The following is a 22,250-nucleotide window of genomic DNA, read 5'->3' as shown; positions in this document are numbered from 1 at the left end:
CGATTGCTGTTACCGTAAACGTGAAATGACTCTACCATTTTCCCGAGAAATGCATTCTTGCATTCACAAATGTGGCCTAATGGGATCCCTCATATTAAAATATTCCAGATATAATATAATTGCCTTTCAGATGCCCGGGTGGAGATATCTGAGAACCCTCCATCCCACTCTACTAATTCGAGCAAATACCGACTCACAAGATGGAGACATTGGTAAAAAGTGGATGCAATTAGGGCAGAGGTTTGGAACGCGAAATATGTAACAGGGAATATGAAGCTAGCAAATAGAGAAAAAGATGTTTGGGAGGGAGGTCGGGCATACGAGAGGGGAACGAAATGAAAGGAACTGGTTGGGTAGCTAAGCTAAGGTGCATGAGAATGCTTATTGCAGCGGTTGGCACGACGAGGCTCGATAGACGACGGGAAGACATCAGAAGGTTTCATCAAACTGAGGCGGCAGAGGGGCTTAAGAGGCAAGTCGTAGTGATGGAATGAGGATGGAATGGATCCTGATGACCTGGGGCCGGTTTTCTTAGAGCTCCAAGTCCTCGTAGTCGGTGTACATAATAGTGTCGGAACTTCCGATGAAGTTAAATGTGTTCCTACAGAACACTTTTAGTTTTCAGAAATTTCATGTTTTCGGAATCCTTCATGGCACATCTAAAAATGTTGTCATAGGACTTGTATATTGATCGAAGCTTTGAGAAATGGGCCCAATGTTAGAAAAGGGCTCCGATGGCACAAAAGTGGTGCAGGCGCCCAGTCGTGTGCCATTGTATACCCACGAGAATCACACGTACAAATACTTCAATTGTGCTGGCCTACGTGACTCCGCCGTTACGCACTCTCTCTTTTCTGGGTTCACATCCTTTGTGCGGGCACCAAAAGACACAGAACAAGAATACAAAAAGTATACACAAAAATATACACCTCCAGCGAACTGAATGGAAAATGAAAACTTGCAGAAAAATGGCCGAAGAGTGGAATGAAATTTGAATAAAGTCTTTACTTAGTCAACATTATTTATTATCATGGTACGTATTTAGCGCCTAAGTTCGTAAGAAATGCACCAAATGAACACAAGTATCACAAAAATATTGCTAATCTGGGTAAGAGACACTGGTTGTTTTGAGAGATTAAAGCTACATTCGCAAAATTTCCTATCTTGTGAATTTAAATATGAAATTATGGTAATACTCGAAGCCTAGTGTAGGAAAACAGAAGCATACTGTAGAAGAGTAAGTCTAGTTTTTCCCTTGTTCAATTCGTGTATATAGCACAAAAATGGGAAGAATACATCCAAGAGAGTCAAAAATTCCTCTCCAGACACATTTCTCTCATTTTACTTGACTGGTATCCAAGCAGCTCCTCCCGCGCGTCCTTTCAGTGGCTGGAGACATTTTATGTTTACCAGTTAATACACGCATGCAGGGTATTAGTTTCAGGTGTCCAGATCATACACTCTTGCGTATTCCTCAACAACTGAAAGCATTATGAAATAGCCCTTCAGGAAAATGATTATCTAAAATTCATTAAATTTCACTTTCCAAATTACATTGATCCTGTTGTTAAGATGTTGGGCACTGCTAGAAGGTTCACTTAATTTTCCGGGGTTCATCATTTCCTTTTCTCAGCGTCTCTTTTTTAAGCTGTTATATTTCTCCCAACACTGCTCAGATTTGTGAAATAATGTGACTGTTCCAAATTTGCAAAACCGCATATGTTTCCACCGCTAACTCCTTTGGATTGAATCTCCTTCCCACCAGGGATATAATGTCACTGTGGAACAGGTAGTAGCCCGCGGGAGCCAAATCTGGAGACCGTAAGTTGAATGGAGAATAAGTCGGAATAGTAACCCTACCATTTGTGTTGACAACTGCAGAGGAGAGGTATTCTGCGTTTTTGTGATGGAAAAGACTTTTAATGAACCAATCGTGATAGTTTTTCTTGCAATTTCTTTTCAAACGATTTTCATAGCGATGAATATTACGTAACTGTAATCGTTTGGCCTTTTTCTAAATATTAAATGAATATTATTCCTTGCGAATTCAATAGAGCAGTCACCATAATCTTCCCAGCTAAGGAACGGTCTCCGCCTTCTTTCGTGTAGATCCTTCCACTGGCAACCTATTGTTTGGACTGGTCCCTAGTTTCAGGTGAGCAGTGCTTTTATCCATGCTTTTTTCACAATGAAACGACCCCTAAAACCCCAAGAATTTAGCTGACACAGATGCAAATCGGCCTTGCAACATGCCATCCGATACACACATACCACACACCTATCAGGCAAAACATTTGATTTCAGATCAAATTACATATTACTAAAATTCTTCAAATTTGCACCCTTGTGCATCGACAAGCCGATACCAGCACCTCTGCATTTCCTGGAAGACGTCGGCGGGAACCTCGTTCGGACACATTTTTTGACTTTATCCTGCGTTCTAAAATGGTCGCCTTTCAAGCTCCTTTTTATTCTTGGAAACGGCCATAAGTCCGGTGGTGTCACCTCAGGGCGCCTGGGGCAGCGTTGCCACCTGGCCAGGTACTGGGCCACCAGCTTGGCCAGGTACTCGGCCACGAGGAAGGTGAGCCCTTTCCCTTATACCTCTCCGCGGGGGGACCCGCCCGCTGCCTGCAACGTTGGGTCGCATTCCCTGCCTTTCACAATCATCATTTGGGAAAGCGTTTAGTGTTGCATGTTCATGTGGTGGTGGAGTTTCGCATTCTTGCTTGTTGTGTTCTGGCTTGCGCGTTGTTCGATGGCTTTCGTGCTGCATCCTGGGGTGCAGTTGTTTGTTGGTTCATGGGATATGTGTTTACATAAGTGTTGGATGAAGGGATTTTTGCATGAGTGTGTACACCGCTGTGGGTGAAGTTTTTCATGTTGTTGATTTTGAATGTGGTATTGTTCCTTTTTACAGGTGGTGACCTAACACACCCCGCCACACGCCCTTACGGTGGTTTGTGAGGCATTATGTAAATGTAGATGAGCGTTGCCACTGAATTCAGACCATGGTGCTGCCTCCAACTGTGCACTCTTTTCTACAGCCTTTCGAGGACTTACACGTCAAACTAACTGCTCACTGTGTGTCCCTGAGGCACAAATTCTTTGCGGATAACACCTTTTGAGTCGAACAAGACCATGAGCACTATTTTATTTATTTTTATATTATATACTCTACACAAGTGATTTCTATAAAATAGTCAATGTTTCAATAGGAAATTTGTTATATTAACGAAGAACCCTTTCCGAATACGAGTATATTCTTCTCTGGGAATTTGTTTTTACTCCTGAAACATACACTAGCCTCGTGATTTTTTTCCAAAAAATCTGTCAATCTAGTTAACAATTATTATCAATTATCGGAAATTATTGGACAGGGAAAGAGAGGGAATTCAACAGAAAGCGTATCATTGGCGAAAAAATAAATTTCAGGGTTCAAGAGTAAACTGATGACTGGAGACTTCCTCCCTAACCCTAAACCCTAAACGTCCCCAACAACATCCTCGGAGTCGCCCACCAATGTGTCCATTTTAAGGAGACTGCCACGGTGAACGAATCAATCCCCTTGAAGTCCCATAATAGGAAATCATTACCAGATACCTGACTGTTCGCGGACAGAATATTAAAACATTCATAACGGAGCAATGGCACGACGAAGCTCGGAAGCATGGCCACTAACAATGTTCCCCCCAGGCACGCGCTCGGCACGAAGGGAGGAGTGTGGTAACAGCCGGAGAAGAAAGCAAGCTCGTCAGCTACTGAGGCTGAAGGCTGAAAGAATGGACCCTTGAGATAATGAAAGGGCCATGACTAATTAGTGGAGTTGCTGCAGAGGGGGAGGCGAGGGGGGACGATGCCCGCTGGAGATGCGGGGCGGTGGGAAGGACTGGCTGTTGAGGTCGTCGGTGAAAATTCCTAAAGCAAACGGAGTCGAACTCTCGACTATCAATGAGCAGAGCTATGTTCTTACACTGGCTCTGCGAAGAGTAATGGGGAGGAGCTTCGATTTGCAGGGCGCCTGATCACCAAGCTGCAGACGGAAGGCCAGCGGTCACAGGGAAGAACCGTTCTCCACCCCAGGGGGGGGGGGACTGCGTGACGCGGGGACGTCTCGGTGACGGCATTGCGGCCCACCGCCCACGGACCCGAGTTTATGGCCCACGTAGGAAGCCGTCTCCGGGGTAATTGAAACACCACGCAAGGCGGAATGGAGACGTTAAGCGGGACGTTTTTTGGTGGGATGCTTTTTGCCAACAACGGGCGTATGGACGCCAACAAAGGAGATGGCGAGTGGCAGGGAATGCCCACGGTCACGCGCGCGAAGGGGAAGGCTATTGATTATGAGTTGCTGGTGGGGCGGGGGGGTGGGGGGGCGAAGGAAGAGGCATTGTTCATTTGGGCGGCAGATGCATCTCCAGGAAGGTGATATTTAAACGGCTCCAGCATCGTCAGCCATTTACTTCGGCACCTCCTCTGATGCCATCAAATCATGATCGTGTTCCTAGAATTCATGATGTGATCCTCTCTCTCTCGACTCTTAGGGAAGCAATTGAAGAAAATCATGGATATCTGATGAATGAAACGGTGAGAGCAGTCTTACTATTGTTCATTAACGAAATGCGTTGTGGGGGCCGAGGCTTAACGTCCCATCCGACGGACGGCGTACTCACTCACAGTGCCCTCCACGAAGCACCTTAAGTAGGGATCGGGATACCACTGAAAAATATCTGCCGCCGCCGGGATACGAATCCGGGCCCGCTGGGTAGAAAGCCTTTACGTTTGCCGCCGCACCATCCCAATCCCCTCGATTAATGCCCTGAGATGGAATTGGAATAATAGAAAAACTTCTTTTCTGAAACGGGGAGAGTCTCAACGAGTTTTGAAGCTCCCCGATCATCAAATGGATTCAACATAAAATACCCAATTGTTCATATCCCATAATTACCCCGCAGATAATATTTTCCTCAGTTTAATCCGCTCGCCTGCGGATATCCCGTGACCATGAAGTGTTTAGGTGTTGCTGATGTCAAATAATCACGTGGTGACCGTAAGTCACCAATGATACGTATCTTCTCGGATGAAAAATATACCAACCGAAAAGTCAGACGAAATGAGAATTCCGCTCAGGAATTATAATAAAAATACAATAATAAAAATGGGTGGATGTCATTGTTTTGAATTGAGGACGACGGAGATTGTGGTAACTAGGCATTGTAAATTCACCTAATGATAATCTTCTAAGTAATTTTTTCCTTGCGGACTCCGTTATCCCGTGTAACTGTGAGATACCGATGACTCACTTTGCCTCTTCACTGGCTCTCCAGCGGCCGAATTATTCGAATCGATACAATGCCTACCCAAGAGGTGGAACTTTAATCTTAGGACGATGGTCCATGAGCACATCACGCATGGCACTAACTGAAAGGCGAGTGGATCAATGAACAAATTTCAAATCCGAGTGAGGAAGGGCTCGAGACCAACTTTTGATACAGCAACATGTAATTTTGTGACAGGAAATTTCACTCGAAGGATTTGGTCGAGCTGAAGAGAAGTTTCTGTCATTGGTTTGAGATACATCCACAGAGACATTTTTCCATTGCTTCCCTCTGATTCCATCGGTCATACTTTGTGCCGCGAAAGAAATGCACGCGCAGCCAATCGCCTTGTGTGCCTTGTAACGTGCTCATCTTTCGCTGGAACAAAGCCAAACCTCAACACTCCGGTATGGAAATTACGTTCGAATCTATTCTGTCGACAGAGGAATCTGCATCCGATCAGAACTTGAGCACGGACCTTAATAAGGAAAGCGCAGATGCCGAAGCGGTCGGTCACTCACCAAGCGCACTCACATTCACCACGACAAACTCAGTTGGAGCGACAATCAAAATTTTTCATAACAAAATGCTCACATTTAAAGCGTTCATTTAGTATAAAGATGCCGCAAATACGCACGAAGATTCTGTTGAAATATCAGAACATACAGATTGATAGACATAAGCTTAGAAAGATAAATTTTGTCCACTTCAAATCAAACCCGTCCGCTTCGAAAACACATATCAATCTCGAATGCGTCAAAAAAAGGCCGGCAGCACAGTTACTTTCCCAACCATCAACAATCTCCGACCTCAAATCGACTTATCAAACCATCATATCGAGAAAATATGTGCAAGAAATGGTTTGCAATTCTGAAAGATCGTATATTTTTCAAAACTTGGGAGTAGGCCAACGGGCGTCGATGCGCCATCACGCGGAAGCAGGAGCAGATACGAATGTGACCAACCGCATCGAAAGACTTGTCGAGGATATATATGGACGGCCACTCCTACCCGGAGTTGAAAGAGTCAGCCGCTGGATTTGGGTGGAAGGGAAACGACTGCTTCGGAACTCTCCATGGGTTGTTGACCAAAGGAGAATTTCAAAGAAATGGAAAATCAGCACAAATATTCCTCACATAATTAGAAAATCGTCAATGCTATTGGAAGTTGCAAGACACGCCTTAGGTCTAAAGTATCGTCTACATTTATTTGACAGTGAAATTCTTAATAATAACGTCTTAGTGTACAGTGAAGCTGGAATAACCATTATTGGCAATAAAACACATGAAAAGATTCCTATTTCACGACATCCGCTGACGTAACAAACATCTCGAAGCCATGCTGAAAATGATTAGGCATTGCAATTTATTTTCAGCTACCCATGGAATTAGCCTTAAACCAGTATAAGGACAATTTTGTGTAGAAGAAAATTCAGGATAAAGTAATCATATATTTATTAAACGATGGATACCCCTTATCTTGATTATTTAAAATTGTAGAGTTATTTAAAGCTTTCGTATGACGTCATTCACAACGATTACCAAACTATCTCTCTCGGATATTTACAACTGTGCGATTTGTATATGGCCTGGACAATCTTAATTACGTCCTCGTAAGGCCCTGGGGTAATTTCTGGCCCACATACTCTTATAGCCGTCTCCTGACATGTAATCACATATTCATCCCAAAAATGGGACCATCCAAGGCACTTGAACATTTTAATAGCTGGGTAGATTTTTGGTATTCATCTTCCTCAGCATTCCCATTAAAACATACGAATTTTTCATGATTTTTTTTTACGAAAAGCACTGGAAATTTATGGTGCCATGAATTTAACAAGTTTTTTTATTGCCATCCTGTTCCACAGCATTCCAGATGCATCACTTTTATTCTTAACTCACCGTCCCATTATGCCTCCTTTGAGCCAGCACTGCAACTCTTGACACTCCAGAGCAATCCTTAGCCAGAAGGTGCCAGCAATCACTCAAATGCGGCTCGAATTTCACCCCGTCAAAGGTCACCAGTCGCTTTTGCTCCAAGCTGCAGAATGCTGTAAAGTAAGACCTTCGGCGTTGGAATATTGTGTGTCGCTAAGGCAGCACGGAGTGGAACAGCTTACATACATTTGTCGTCCACAAAGAGGTCAATTTGATGAACCTTTTATTTCTTCATATTGAATAAGGAAGACAAACTTATTGTTAATTTATTGTTATCAGGTTCAACTTTTAATACCACTGTCAATGATTAGTCAAAGGTTTTTTTTGTATAACATGAAAACTCAAATGCAACACGATACGTTTTATCATGTAAAAGGCATACAGTGCTCAAAGATTTAACAGAAACTGCAGGCCCCTGAAGCTTTAAATGTTCCGCAAAATCTATAGTTTTTTATCCTAAATTCAGCATCACATGCAATAAAGAAGAATTAAAGATTTTAAGGTATTTCCCCTGAAGTACGAGTATTATACGTAAAACGTTTAAGGTAATACAGATGGTCAAATACATAGAAAATGAAATGGAAATTGCGGAGAAATCTGAAATGCGAATGTGAGCTATTTATGCGAACTGGTGTCCTCCTTTGAGGGAGGCGAGGTCATTTGATTGACATTGACTATAATTTTGAATTTTAAAAAATGCTCTATTTGCTACGACGTCTCTATTTTTATCCATTCACGATGGTAACGACATCAATACAGGCCTCATGCTTCATTAATACCATTTCTATGACGAAAAAATACAAGATTATTAGCCGAAATGGTCAAAGTTCATGAGTTCTCCTGCTTTAGTTTCACCTCAACGTTGCAGTTTTGAATCTTGCCCCAAAATTATTATCCATTTTTATTCACTTGGATGCGAATCTGTAGTTTTTGTACGTAAACCTGAAACAAGCTTGCAATTATGGTCCTGTAGAGATACAACAATTAAATCAATTCATTATCTAGGGTCATCTTTTGTTAGTTATAATGGTATATTGGTCAAATTACACACATTGGGAAACATCCACGTCAGAGAAAGATGGTTTGAAGGCTACGTAACGTGAGGACGACATATCTCAAAATCCGTTCTTTTTGTGCGCGGCGAGGGACGAGCTGTTCTGCAGGCCAGCAACTGTTGTCACTAGCAGCACAAGACAATTAGGGCAGTTGGGATTCCATCATATATTACGGACGTTACGCTGGTTAATTTTAAACTTTTTTTATCATTGTTTATTTTTTGATTTGCAATAATCAGTGCAACTCAATTGACCCAAGAATATTAAGTATCCGTTTAGCATAACACAGCCAGGCATGAGTGGAAATACCCCAACATCTTGTAGACATTTCGACGGAACGTTGCTGGAATGTCTACCGCATAGCAATCGTGAGCTCTCTCTGTGGGAAACAGTGGAAAATAACCCGATAGGCAATCTTATGGGCAATATTTTCTAAAGATTTTCTATGCTCAAGTTTTTTCCACCTAAAGTATTTTACCCCTCTGTTAAAATTTTGTCTCCAGTATGAATTCTCTGTCACAATGAAATGACATTCCTTCTGTGAGAACAACGAAGCATTAACAGCGTAGGTAACATCATTAAAAAAAATCGCATATACAAAGTTGGTGGTTTAATTGAAATTCTAACATATTCAACGATTTCGCATTTTGCTCTTTAACTTTCAATATTAAAAAAAAGCCATTATATCCGAGATTACAATGCTGAAACACTAAATGAGAACACTCCGTCGAGATTATTTTCGTACGCTAGTTTTACTTATATGCATGTATTTTACTCTAATCTCGAGTGCTTGGTTTTCAAATCCCTTCCCACATGCCCGAGTGGGACAAACACAATTAATGTAGTGCATGTTACAACACTCCCTACCGTCTATTGCTGCATTTTCAAGCTCCCCCTTCCATTCCTATCTCCGCGAAGGCGATGCCTCGCGCGGTCCGCCACCAACAGCAGGCACCTGTCACCTTTTCTACTTGTGATCCTGGGGCCTGGGACCGTAAGTTGCACGCCCATGGATTGATGAGAATTTTCCCCTTCCTGCTTTTCAGTTGTGCGTGGCCTACCTTGCTTATGGTGGCGGTCTATCCCATAAGTTGTTCTCGTCCATTTTTATTCCCTCCTTTTCAGCTTACCCGACAACTTCTACCGTTGATGAAATTGACACTTGTTTGGAACTAAGTTTTCTAATAGTATATAATCCTAATTATATGGGTCCGCACGTTTTTTTAGGGATATTAAAGGATGTTTTTTTCACTTTTCCTAACCCTTTAAATATCCCTCCTCTCCCTTATCCCTTACCCACCCCACCTGGTGCTTGCAACCCCCGCCACACACAATTTTGGTGGATCGCGGGGTAGTTATTTAGATGATGGGTACGTAGAACTGTTGCATCAGCGTGATTCAAAACCTTCGGATATATTAAGCAGTGAAAATTACAGTATGACAAATGTTACACAATTGGCAATTACCCGTGAACTCGTGAATAATAGTAAATAAAATCCAGGTTATTTTCTTTTCCGACATTCTCTCGAAATAGTACTCACATGAACTTTGCAAGAAAGCAAACGAGCCAGACACAGGGCTCAGCATCAGGTTGGATGTGAGGCGAGGGTTCGTGGGCACTCGATCAAAGTTAACTCTGCCATTCGGCAATCTCACCCCGCCATTGATGCAGTCGTTGGTTCGACAAACGTCGATCGTTATGCTTGCCTGGCCCACCGAATTTGCGTCGTTGGCTCTGACTTCCGAAAAGTACGGGTAGTACCAATATTTGAGTTCATTCAGGAAGTACGAATTAGCCAGAGAGGTGAACTGAAAGAAAAAGGTACGCAATTGAATCAAGAGCCCTAAAGCAACAAACCGTACGTACCTCTCACAGATTTCTTTACGGACGACTGAAATTAATACACACCGCTTTCGTTAACTATCTCTACACTCAATTCATTCATGTTCTATCAAAAATAACGCACCACATTGCATTTATTTGAAGTCTTAGTGAAAAGGTGAAAATCTTACGCCTTCGTTCGATCGAAGAGTGAAGTTGTAGCGATCAAGAGCTCCCGCTTCTTCGAAGATGCCCCTGCATTTTGGCTCTAAGTTGAGCCCTTCTCTTGCGCACTCCTCGGCGTCCTTTCTCCCTTGAAGGACCGCGGCCTTCCTTACCGATCGTACCATGGTGCCCTGCCAATGAAAATATTTTGCCGATCAATACATTTTTATCCTTTTTCGACCGCCAGCAACTCATTTTAAGGAATCATTATGAAGGAAAGAGTCACATTATTACTGGATAGCCTGGAATAGGAGACATGGCAGCACGAGGATTATATGCATGGCATGTGCACAGGAAACGTAATCATTCGAGTTTCAGCCGGAGGCGAGTGATGCATCTTCGAAGTACGTCTAATCGACTGGGACGATCAACAAAAGGAATTTCTCCAGATTCGTTCAGCGCAATTATTCCTTAAACTTATGCCCCGTTAACATGACCTCTCTCTATACTAGAGGCCTAAGAACATTCATTTGAAAGGGCTAATGTATTCCAGATGTTAAGGTAAACAGATGGTGAAATAACTAGATTTTTTTAAATTGCATTAATGAAATTAAATATAGATCAACCGGAGTTGGGTTTTTAAGATTTGGTAGGCATTTTGAACCTTATCAAGTATTTCGCCACCAGCTGAAAATGGCGCCATATGTGGCGTGCAAGTTTTTACAGTGAACGGAACGGAAAAATTTTAAATAAAATAAGGCAAATTACACTTGTGAACAAACGGCATTCAATCATTTGAAAATATGATGTCACAGTTTATATTAATAGCTATATAATGCCGATTTCTATGAAAGAAACGAAATAATCGAATACCTATCACAAGTGGAGCTGATACTAAGTCACACCCTTACGTATCGTTTCATCTGCGAAGACAAGTCATTATCCATTGTCATATAAAATATCGGTATAATAATGATATTTCAGCATGTTAAGGAGTAATATTCAAGAACTTATTTTATTCTTAGTATTTAGGAAGTGAACTAAAACACTTGTCAAATTCTCGTACTCAGGCCACAGCTAAAGGCGTTCGTATGGGATAGGAGGAACAGCAATAGCTTCGCGTCACATCCACAGCTTCATCGCCACAATATCCCGCAAGGCATCGCGAGGGAATATGGCGGGGAGTTCTCGGGGAACTGGCCATGCATGATCGAATATAAAAGCCAGCACCATGCACATGAAACCATAGATTCGTAAATCTCATGCACACAAAGACACGTGAAAATATTTTTTATCAATTGTCTGACGGAAAGCTGTAGATTCATTTATTTAGTGAGAAATGAGGTAGAAAAAATACTAACCTGTCCAATAAATACGCGAACTGAGGCCATAAAAACTTTATTTCGCAAAATTTAGTCTACATCGATTTTGTCCCCTTCAAAGTACTCTCCATTCTTTGCTATGCACTTATTCCACTGTTTAAAGCACCCTTGGAAGTCCTCGGCAGTCAGGCTTTTTAGTTATCCCGTCGTTTCTTGCTTTATTGTGTCCACTTCTTCCCAATGATTTCCCTCATCACATTTTTGCATTTGCGAATAGAAAAAAGTCACAGGGGGCGGAACCTGGCGAATAAGGAGAATGATCAAGAATGGCGATTGATTTTTTTGCAGAAACTGGCAAACAATCAATGCAGCTTGGGCACGTTTTTTTCACACATCTTTTTTTAACCCCAAATGTTCGGTTAAAATACTGTGCACTGTTGATTTTCCTATATTCAGTTCATCAGCTCTCATTCGGGCAGTTTTCGACGATCGGTAAGGACAAGGGACTGCACACGATCAATGTTGTCGTCAACACTGGTGGTTGAAGGTCGTCCCGGCCCTGCATCATCCGTGGCGCCTTACCGGCCATCTTTAAAACACTTAATCCACTTGAAAACCGACGTTTTCTTCAGAGCATTATCGCCGTAAATAGCCGTCAACATTTCAGTAATTTATTGATAACTTTTACCGCACTTCAACAATCTCTTCATGTTCATTCGTTGCTCCGAGATTTCGTCAGTTTCCATTTTCGGCAAACAGTAAACACAAGGACAACAGAAAATACGTAAACTGGCACCATGCGCACAGCTCGGCGATCCGGCAAGCACAGGCGGCTCATCGGGTCTCAGGCAACTAGCCTGCCGCTAGTGGGCGGGGCTAGAGTCCGCGTCATTGCCGCCAGATTGCACCAGGTCGTGTATTTTTGGGCACACCACGTATACACGGAATTTCTATTGAAGAGGCTTGAGGTAATGCGCTAGCAACTGTTTTCCGTGGACAATTCCAAGTCCCGAGATCTGGGCAAGGAAAGGCATGGCCGACGCTAATCGGAAATATGGTCGGCGACAATACAGGGCAAGTGCCGAGAGTCATTAAATATATCTTGTTGCCGCTTCCCTACTGGTCGCAGCGTGTTTGGACCGCTTGATTAATGCGCGGGGATCCTTAAGCTACGCCGCGCACCCAAGATAAGTCTGCTCCAAGCATTGATGGAGTCAGGACCGCTGATGTAGTGCACCCGTTTCTAGACCACGTCACGAAGCGCGATGGGGGGCGATCAAATTCCGAACAAAACTTCACAAGAGGGTTCCGAAACTCACTTCCGAATCACTTAAGAAAGCCTACGGGAAGTCTGCTCTCTCCGATGGGCAAGTTGCGAGGCGGATGAAGAAGTTTAAGGAGGGCCAGGAAGGGTTAGACGATGACCCCCGCTCTGGGCGGCTTTATATTCTCACTCAGGGGACATCGACCAATTTATTCGTTAGTCTGCCCTTAACAGTAGATATTAAAAGGGAACCGCACCCCGGCTAACCACCGCTACGTTTTAAAGCCTCGCTCAACCGGACGCAATCCGACACTAAACTAATCCACATTCAATTCCATATAATATACTTCCTACCTCCCTCCAGACTGTCCGAAATGTCGGCCCTCTTCCTCTACGCTTGCACAGGGTTCTGCAGCGAACAGGAATGCCCTCTATGGCAGTCATCATCCATCCCATCAGCAATCGAAGACAATTCCATCCACTTTTCTTGTCTCCTTCGAATTCCTCGCAGCAACCCTCTCTCCGTGCCCAGGACTCCTTGGTTCGTTTTTCTTCCCATTCATTTCATCTTTGACATTCTTCTCCAGATTCACATATTAAAAGAATTTAATCCCCACCTAGCACCTCGTATCAGTCTCCAAGCTTCCGCACATTACGAAAGGACGCACCAAATCTAATCTCCCGCCAATCTTTTCTCATCGTCCGCACACAAATGTCCCTGCTCTCAAGTCCCTCCTCCGTGCAAGAGCTTCCTGGCCTCACGCAATGTTTCTTCCGCCCCTACTTTTTTGGCCATTTTGGGCCCAAAACACTTCAATATTATGAAAAATGATATCAGCGTACACTAGTTTACGCCTTCTTGGTCGCTAAATGTTAGCATTCCATGAGCGAGAGTGGATGCCCAATATATTACGAAAGGAATATAGCTATATCGAGTCGTACATAAAACGTAATCTTATAATGTCCGAATGAAAGCAATAATTTAAAAAAATTAGGCGAGCTGCGTGGATGAGTATTCTATGTAGACGTCACGGCGACATATAGGTCACCAGAAGAAAGGAACGTAGCTACAATGGATACAAAGGATGATCAAGCGTTATTCAGGATGTCAGAACAGGGACTGGAAGTGGAAATCATTACTCAGCGCATTGCAGAGTCAGTGTGATACATAGGGGAAGCAATCACAAGGAAGCAAAAGATCTTCAACGAATATCCTTTGCCTAAATCCCGTGCACCAGCCCGAGGTGGATTGCACCAGGCCTATAAAGGATTTTGTTTGCTTTAATATCATCAGCATGCGTGTGAAATAGGGCCGAATAGCATTCAATTATTAGCCTTATAATTCGAATTTGAGGAGGGTGACCTTGGTCGGAAGGACATTAAGAGGAAAAATTTGTTCCAAAATGAAGCTCTCACAAAGAGGCAGGAAATGATGACAGGCAGGGCTCATCAAAAACCTACTCTAACCTTATAAACCACTATATATAATTATAATAAACATTAATAATGTCAAGACCTTCTTAAAACTATCCCCGATTCCTTTATCTTTAATTTTAATTTGTTTCTTCAATACGTCTTGCTGTTCTAAACCGATATAAATTGCGTGGGTTCTATTTTTCTCCATGTTATTATCATTAGGTAATCTACCGGTTAAGGTAGATTTTCAATGGACATAATTAATAATTAAATAATTTGTGACCCCTAGCAAAACACAACATCCTACTTTACTTCAGGTCCCTCTTCATCTCTGAGTACTTTCTTCCTCCATTCATCCCGTCCAACATCCCTATCCTGTTCCTTCCCTTTCCTCTTTTGCCCAACATTCTACCCTCTATCACAGTCTTCAACATACCACTGCCGGTCAATACCCCCTTCATCCACTTTTCCTGCCTCAATAGGATTGCTCCCAACAAATACCTCTCTTCGCCCACCATACCAAGTACTTCCGCGTTTGTTTTCTTCTCTGTCCATTTCACCTTCTCCATTCTTCTCCACACCCACATTTCAAAAGCCTCTAGTCTAGGTCTATCCTCCTGCTTCAATGACCACGTTTCCGCGCCGTAGATAGCTACGCTCCATATCAAAGTTTTTACAAGTCTTTTCTTAACATCCTTACTCAACGTCCCCGTCATCTACTCCCTCCTCCTTGTGAAAGCCTCTTTGCCTAGCGCAATTCTTCTCCTTACGTCCTTACTACTTTGACCGTGCTGGTCCAAAACACTACCGAGATACGTAAACTGTTCTACCTGCTCTAGTTTTTGCCCTCCTATTTTAATGCTAAGCTTAGACTTTTTCTTTCTAAAAAATCTCATAGCCTTCGTTTTATCAATATTGATTCTCATCCCATACCTGTCGCACTGAATTTCCAATTCACTAAGCAATACTTGCAGCCCCTTGGCTGACTGACAAACTAAAGCTTGGTCATCAGCAAACCTAACTGATTTAACGAATTGCCCGCCCACTTTCATTCCTAACTCCAGTTCTCCCATGCCTCTTTGATCATTTCCTTTGCATACAGGTTGAACAGAAACGGTGATAATGGGCAACCCTGCCTTACACCTCTTCCTAACACTGCCCAACCGGACTCCCCGTTCCCCACTCGCACCTGAGCAGTCTGAGACATGTACAGGTTGCGGATTAGCCTCCTTTCCCTCCAAACTATTCCTATTTTCTGCAGAATACTCATTAGATTTTCCCAATTCACTCTGTCAAACGCCTTTTCGAAATCTACGAAACAGGCAAATACCTCCTGGTTGTATTCTATATTCCTCTCCATTAATAATCTCATTACTGCAATGGCATCACGTGTACCTCTGCCCTTCCTAAACCCAAACTGATCATCCCCTAAGTAATCATTTGCCCTACTCTCTATCCTTTAGCTTATGATTCTGAGAACAAGTTTAGCTGCGTGGGATATCAATCTTATCGTACTGTAGTCCTCACATGACCTAGCCTTTACCTTTTTCGGATTAGGTACTAAAACTGATCTCACAAAGTCTTCCGGCCAAATTCCTTCCTCATAAATACTACGGATCAGCCCATATAGTCTCTTCCTCCCACAATTTCCTAAGCATTTTAAAAGTTCCGCGGGAATGTTATCCACCCCCACGGCCTTATTTAGTTTCATCTCCCTTAATGCCCTTTCTATCTCATTGTCTAGTATGCCTGGAACTAAGCTATCTTCCTCTACGTCATGTTCCTTTTCAATGTCTAACTCTGTTGGTCGAAGCTCTTTACTATACAGTTCTTCTATATATTCCTTCCATCTCTCTTGGATCTTTCCTGCGTCAGCTATTACCTTACCCGCCTTATCTCTAACTGTTAGCATAGATCTCCCTTTCCTACTTTCCGATAACGATTTAACTTTGCTTTACAGCGCACCGATTTCACCCTTCCTCTGCAGACTTTCCATATCCTGGCACTGTGTCTTCCACCATGCTTCTTTTGCTTTATTTGTCAACCGCCTCAATTAATTGTTTAATTCTTTGTACTTCATTTTGCCTATCTCTGTATTTACATTCCTCCATTTTCGCCGCTCATCCATCTTTGTAATCATCTCAGCCGTGATCCATGGTTTCCTAGTCCTTTTAGCGTTAACGGTTCCAATAGTGTCTTTTGCGGCATTAGACAACCCTTTCTTGAAACTTTCCCATTTATCTTCGATAGTACTTAGTTCTTTACCATCCTCCATGATTTCCTCTACAGCCTGTTTGTACTCCTTCCTTTTCAAACCATTTAATGCTTCGTGAAGTATTCTCGGGTCTTCCACCGGGTCAAGGGTTCCATATTGGCCGACGTTTCGATGCACGAGTCGGGCATCGAAACGTCGGCCAATATGGAACCCTTGACCCGGTGGAAGACCCGAGAATCCTTCACGAATCAAATACGCCGGGAAAGCACCAGATCCTACTTCATTTAATGCTTCTACATTCCATTTTCTAACTCGCCGCCCCTACCTTATCTTTTTGAAACGGACGCTACATTTCATAACAACTAAATTGTGGTCTGAGTCCGCATCCGCTCCCGGGAAGCTGTGCGAATTTATCACCCTGTTCCTAAACCTGTGTCTAACCAGGATATAATATAGCTGATACCTTTCTGAGTCACCTGGCATTTTCCATGTATACCTGCTCTTTTGTGGTGTCTAAACCCAGTGTTGGTGATGACTCGTCCCTGTCTCCTACAGAACTCAACTGCTTTCTCCCCGCGGTCATTCCTCGTGCCTTAACCGTAGTCCCGCACCTCATCACCATCTCTTCCTTCGCCTACCGTCGCATTCCAATCCCCCATCACTATCAAATGTTTCCCTCCAGGAACACACGCGATAATGTCCTCTAACTGATCGTATATCCTATCGACCTCTTCTTCCTTATGGTTGCCCGTTGGCATGTATACCTGAATAATAACCAAGTTCGTCGGTTCTGCTTTTATCTCTACTAGTAGTATTCTATCCGTTACCTGCTCTATGTTGACTACGCTTCTTCCTACCTCTTCATTTGATACTATGGGAACCCCTCGTTGGCTCTCGCCCCCGCCGCTGTATATTATTCTATACTTATCACTCCAGTAATCCCCGCTATCTTTCCATCTCACCTCGCATAAACCTAAAATATCTATTTTTCCCCTTTCAATCTCTCGCTTAATATTCTCCAGTTTCCCTGTCCTCATCATTGTCCTAACATTAAACGTTCCTAATCTAACTAAATTGGTCTTCTTCTCCTGCGTCTTCTGTCTTGCTGCTGCTGGCTCTCCCTTGCAAGGGTTTCGTGGGATGACGACCGCGGAAGCCTTGCCTCCCCCGCTGCCGGGCACGACACACGGCCGATTGGGCCGAGCCCCGAAGTTGCCAGGACTCAAAATCTCTGTATAGTCCATCATGTTAATCTTGGTAATGATAATTGAAGTGGTTTCCCGTTGCCTTCCTCAATAGTGTTTTTAACGTGACACCATCACTTACTAGCCGCCCCACTGGGGTCAGACGCCATTGCAGCCGCCTCACTGAGGAACAGACGCTGCGTGGACTACCTTTCGTCTGGCTCCTAACCTTCGACCTATCTGGCATGGGTGACACTACCAGGAGCATTTATTATTACTCCCACCAGCACAGCTCTAGGGGTCATCGGAACGCACAAGCCCTTCCACCACGTCAAGGTTGTAGTCCGGGGAGGGGCTTGTCGAGGTACTGGAATTTTTTCCAAAAAACCAGAGGAGAACTCGTTGGGCCGTAAACGAATTATTTAATCTTCAGTTGAAGCGTCAAGAAAATAACTTCGAGAACAAATTTATAACCATAAATCCCTTTCTCAATTTCAATTTAACATTTTCATTTGGTGTAACTTAAATGTAACGCCTTTTTAGTATTTGCAGTTTTCACGTCTGACCGCAAAATCGAGTGTTAATGATCGAGCTTTAATGAATAGCATCGACCACGGCGTGATATTGAAAAAATGTAACATTTTTTTTCGCAACGGTTTTTGACCGTGCTGTTGAGTCTTTCCCTACGCACTCATTTGACTGCCATGGATTGATATCTATTCGCTAATTTCACGTCATGTCCCTAACAACGATTGCATAGAAGGTGAAAATAAACAAAGGGCGAATCTTCCCATCCCATTAATCATGATCAGCCAATATGCAAAATTGAAGAAATTATTTTTAAAATGACGTAGGTATGTATAATTTTAACAATATGTGTATTTAACGTTTGTTAATGGCCTTAATACAATGGTAAAATGGCGAAGAAGCCGCAGTACGAAGACCTGAACAACACATGAAGAACCTGTATAAATTGATGAATTATTTCCGTAGCTTCTTCGGTTCGTAAGAAGGTGGAAGAAAGTCTAACAAAACTAATTAGCCTAGTTTTAAATTAATGCCTAATATTCATTTCAATGGAAACATAAGAATATATTTACCCATCGAATTCTCGAATTTTGATTGGTAGGGCCGAGAGTTTTCCACGACAATTTGACGAATAATATATTTACATATATATATATATATATATATATATATATATATATGTATATATATATATATATATATATATATATATATAGGTGGATAGATAGATAGTATTTGGATGACGCAATAATACGCTAAATAAAATAGATAACTTGTGTAAGGACACTCATATTTTAGATTGCTTGAGTTTGCAGCCTTCTTCAGGTCAGGTTCAGACCTGAAGAAGGCGTCAGCGAAGGCTGAAATCTCAAACAATCTTAAATATGAGTGTCCTTACACAAGTTATCTATTTTATTTTGTGTTCTATTGTGCCGCTCAAATGTTGTATTGCACTCGTGAGTGCTTCTTCATCATCTATACAGATGCATATATATATATATATATATATATATATATATATATATATATATATATATATATATATATATATATATATATATATATATATATATATATATACCACGATTGTCCGGAAAAACTCATACGAGCGGCACAATAATGGGCTGACACAACATAACACAAATAGAAAAGAATAGACACATATAAAAGAACACTTACACGGTAAATTGTTCGAGCTTTCGGCCCTCTCAGGGGCCTTCTTCAAGAGAGACTGAAAATATGCAATGGATCAGGAGAGGGGAAAGAGTTATGGGCGTGGAGGGGAGGTGTGGAGGGGAGGTGTGGAGGGGAGGTGTGGAGGGAATGCTGGGAGGAAAATTAAATATGGCGGTTAAGGGTGGGAATTTTAAAGGAACGGAAGGATAGAATGTAGGCGGATTCACGAGTTCTCACCTCTATGTTGGTAGCTGAATCAGGTAGGGATTCTAGGATGCTGAGGGAAAAACACTGGTCGAATGAAAGGTTGTGGGAATTGGCGTGTGAAGGGATAGGAAGAGATGAGAGTGAGGCAGAATTACAGGAGTACCGGTGATTATTCATTCGGATGGATAAGGGGGTAATGCATTCACCTATGTAGAAGGAAGTGCAGTGTTTGCATGATAAAAGATAAATAATATTTTTTGAGAGGCAATTAGCGTGGGAACGAGGTGGGGGGGCTATGAGGGGACGTAGGGAGAGGGGAGTAGGCATAATAAGAGGACAGGTTTTCGGGGGCGGTTGCAAGTTGGGGAAATATTGGGAAATTTGTCACGGGGGGGCGCCAAAGGGTTGGTGGATCTCAGAAGGTTTTTGAGATTGGCGGGTCGTCTGTATGCGATAGATGGGCATTGGGGTAGTAAGGATGAGGTCGCGTCATTGTCATGTAAAATTGGAAACAGTTCTTTAAGGAGGGTTTTCAGTCTGTGTGATCCGGGGTAATAGGTGGTGCAAAGGTTGAGTCCTGCGTCAGATGTGGGCTTGTTATTGTGTGGTGTGTGTGGTCGGGTGGAACGGTGGATTTTATTTCGTAGCAACTTTTCTGGGTAACCGCGTTTGAGGAGTGCAAGGTGTAGATTGGCAAGGTATTTGTTGAGAGTGGCTGTGGTGTTGCAAATTCGGTGTCCGCGGATAGAGAGAGAGTTAGGAATCGAGCGTTTCGTGTGTTGAGGATGACAGCTTGTGTGGTGTAGGTATTGCTGATGGTTAGTGGCTTTGATGTGTACTGAAGTAGTGAATTTGTTGTTTTGAAGTGAGATGTCTGTGTCAAGAAAGGTGATGGTGGAGTCTGAAATGGAAGAGGTGAATTTAACCGTGAAAGATGAATTTAAGGCGGATAAGAAGTTGTTGAGAGAGTCAGAGCCATGTGTCCAGAGAATAAAAATATCGTCTATGTAGCGGACCCAGAAAAGAGGTTGAAGGGGTTGCTGTGACAGGAAGGTCTCTTCGAGATGGCCCATGAAGAGATTGGCGTATGATGGTGCCATCCTCGTTCCCATCGCTGTACCTTTTGTCTGTAGGTAAAAACAATTTTGGAAAGTGAATGCATTTTTTGTTAGGACGAAAGTGGCAAGATTGAGGAGAAATTCCGTTGAGGGGCGCTGGGGTAGGGGGCGCAGAGAAAGATAATGCCGGAGGGAGGATAAACCTTCTGCATGGGGAATAGAAGTGTAAAGTGAGGTAACGTCGATGGTGGCCATAAGTAGGTTGGGTGTGGAGGGAATAGAGACGGAATTTAGACGGTCGAGGAAGTGGTACGTGTCTTTCGTGAAGGAGGGCAAGGAGAGTACAAGTGGTTGTAGGTGGTGGTCAAGGAATGCGGAGATTCTTTCGGTGGGAGAATTGTAACTGGAAACTATAGGACGACAGGGGATGTTGGGTTTGTGTATTTTTGGGAGGAGATAAAACTGGGGTGTTCTGGGGTTTGGGGGTGAAAGTAGGGATATGTCTTGGGAGGTTAGGCCTTCTTCTGGTCCGGAGTGGAGGAGAAAAGACCGAATTTCGGTTTGGAAAGTTTGTGTTGGGTTTTTGGTTAGAGTGGTATAGGTGGATGTATCGTTCAGGTGAGCGAGGGCTTTGGAAATATAATCATTGGTGTTTAGAATTACAACAGAGGAGCCTTTATCGGCGGAGGTAACAACGATGTTAGGATTGGACTGTAGGGTTTTTAGGGCATGACGTTCGTTCATGGAGAGGTTATTTTTCGGTCTGAGATGTTTTCTGAAGGATTGATTGGAAACTTTTTCGATGAGAAGACGTATGAAAATCTCGACAGGATGGTTACTAGGAAGGGGTTTTGGCTCATGAGTTGAAGCCGGGCGGAATTTGTCAAGTGCGGGATTGGTTTTTAGGTTACTGAAAGGTTTACTTTGTGATTTCCAGAAGGCGCGCCATCGAAGGTTTCGGCAGAAATTGAGGGTATCAGTGAGTATGTTTATGTGGTTTATTTTTGGTGTAGGGGAGAAGGATAGGCCTTTGCTAAGAACGGATATTTCATTGTCTGAAAGGCTGGTGTTTGAAAGGTTTACAATGTCATGGGCATTGTCGGAGGGAGGGGGGGTGTTGGGATTGTTCGGTGGTGGCTGGCGTTTTGGAAAAACCGGAGGGCCTTTGGGAGGAGGGGGAAGGTTGTAAATGCTGCGGAGGTCAGGCTTATATTGAAAGAGTGGGGGTGGTTGAGGAGGAGGTGGCGGGAAAGGGTGAGAGTGTGGAATTTTGAGACCAACTCGGAAGTAGGAAATATACAAGTTGGACAGCTTTTTAAGGAGAGTTTGACGTTTTTGTTGGAGGGAACGTAGGGCAGACGAAATTATGGCGTTGAGTTGTGGAATTAGGTGAGCAGAAGCCAAAGAGATTATTTTAAAGAGGGAAAAAAGGTTTGATTTGTGTTGTTCACGAATGCATTGGTATTGCTTAAGGATAAGGTGGGTGTATTCTAAAGATTTTTGGTAAGAAAATGCATTAAGTATGGGGTGGATATCGGGAAGAATAGCAGATAGTGGTAGGGAAATGACTAGACCGTTGGGAA

At 43.0% G+C, this 22,250-nt stretch overlaps 1 protein-coding gene across 1 annotated transcript in view; it reads right to left on the bottom strand.

The window, feature by feature from the left end:
• The window catches only part of LOC139686996 (vitellogenin-like), a 112,977-nt gene that overhangs the window by 9,506 nt on the left and 81,221 nt on the right, over positions 1–22,250 (bottom strand). The window contains exons 19-21 of the mRNA XM_071584060.1: positions 10,324–10,488; positions 9,852–10,119; positions 7,220–7,368 (exon numbers count right to left, since the gene is read on the bottom strand). Coding sequence (XP_071440161.1) covers positions 7,220–7,368; positions 9,852–10,119; positions 10,324–10,488 — 582 coding nt within the window. The remainder of the gene's footprint in view (positions 1–7,219; positions 7,369–9,851; positions 10,120–10,323; positions 10,489–22,250) is intronic.

Source organism: Hetaerina americana, unplaced genomic scaffold (genome assembly GCF_022747635.1).
Source record: "Hetaerina americana unplaced genomic scaffold, ioHetAmer1.1.p SCAF_16, whole genome shotgun sequence".
Lineage (NCBI taxonomy): Eukaryota > Metazoa > Arthropoda > Insecta > Odonata > Calopterygidae > Hetaerina > Hetaerina americana.
Note: the sequence above shows the minus strand (reverse complement) of the source record. Positions and strands in the feature narration are given on the sequence as shown.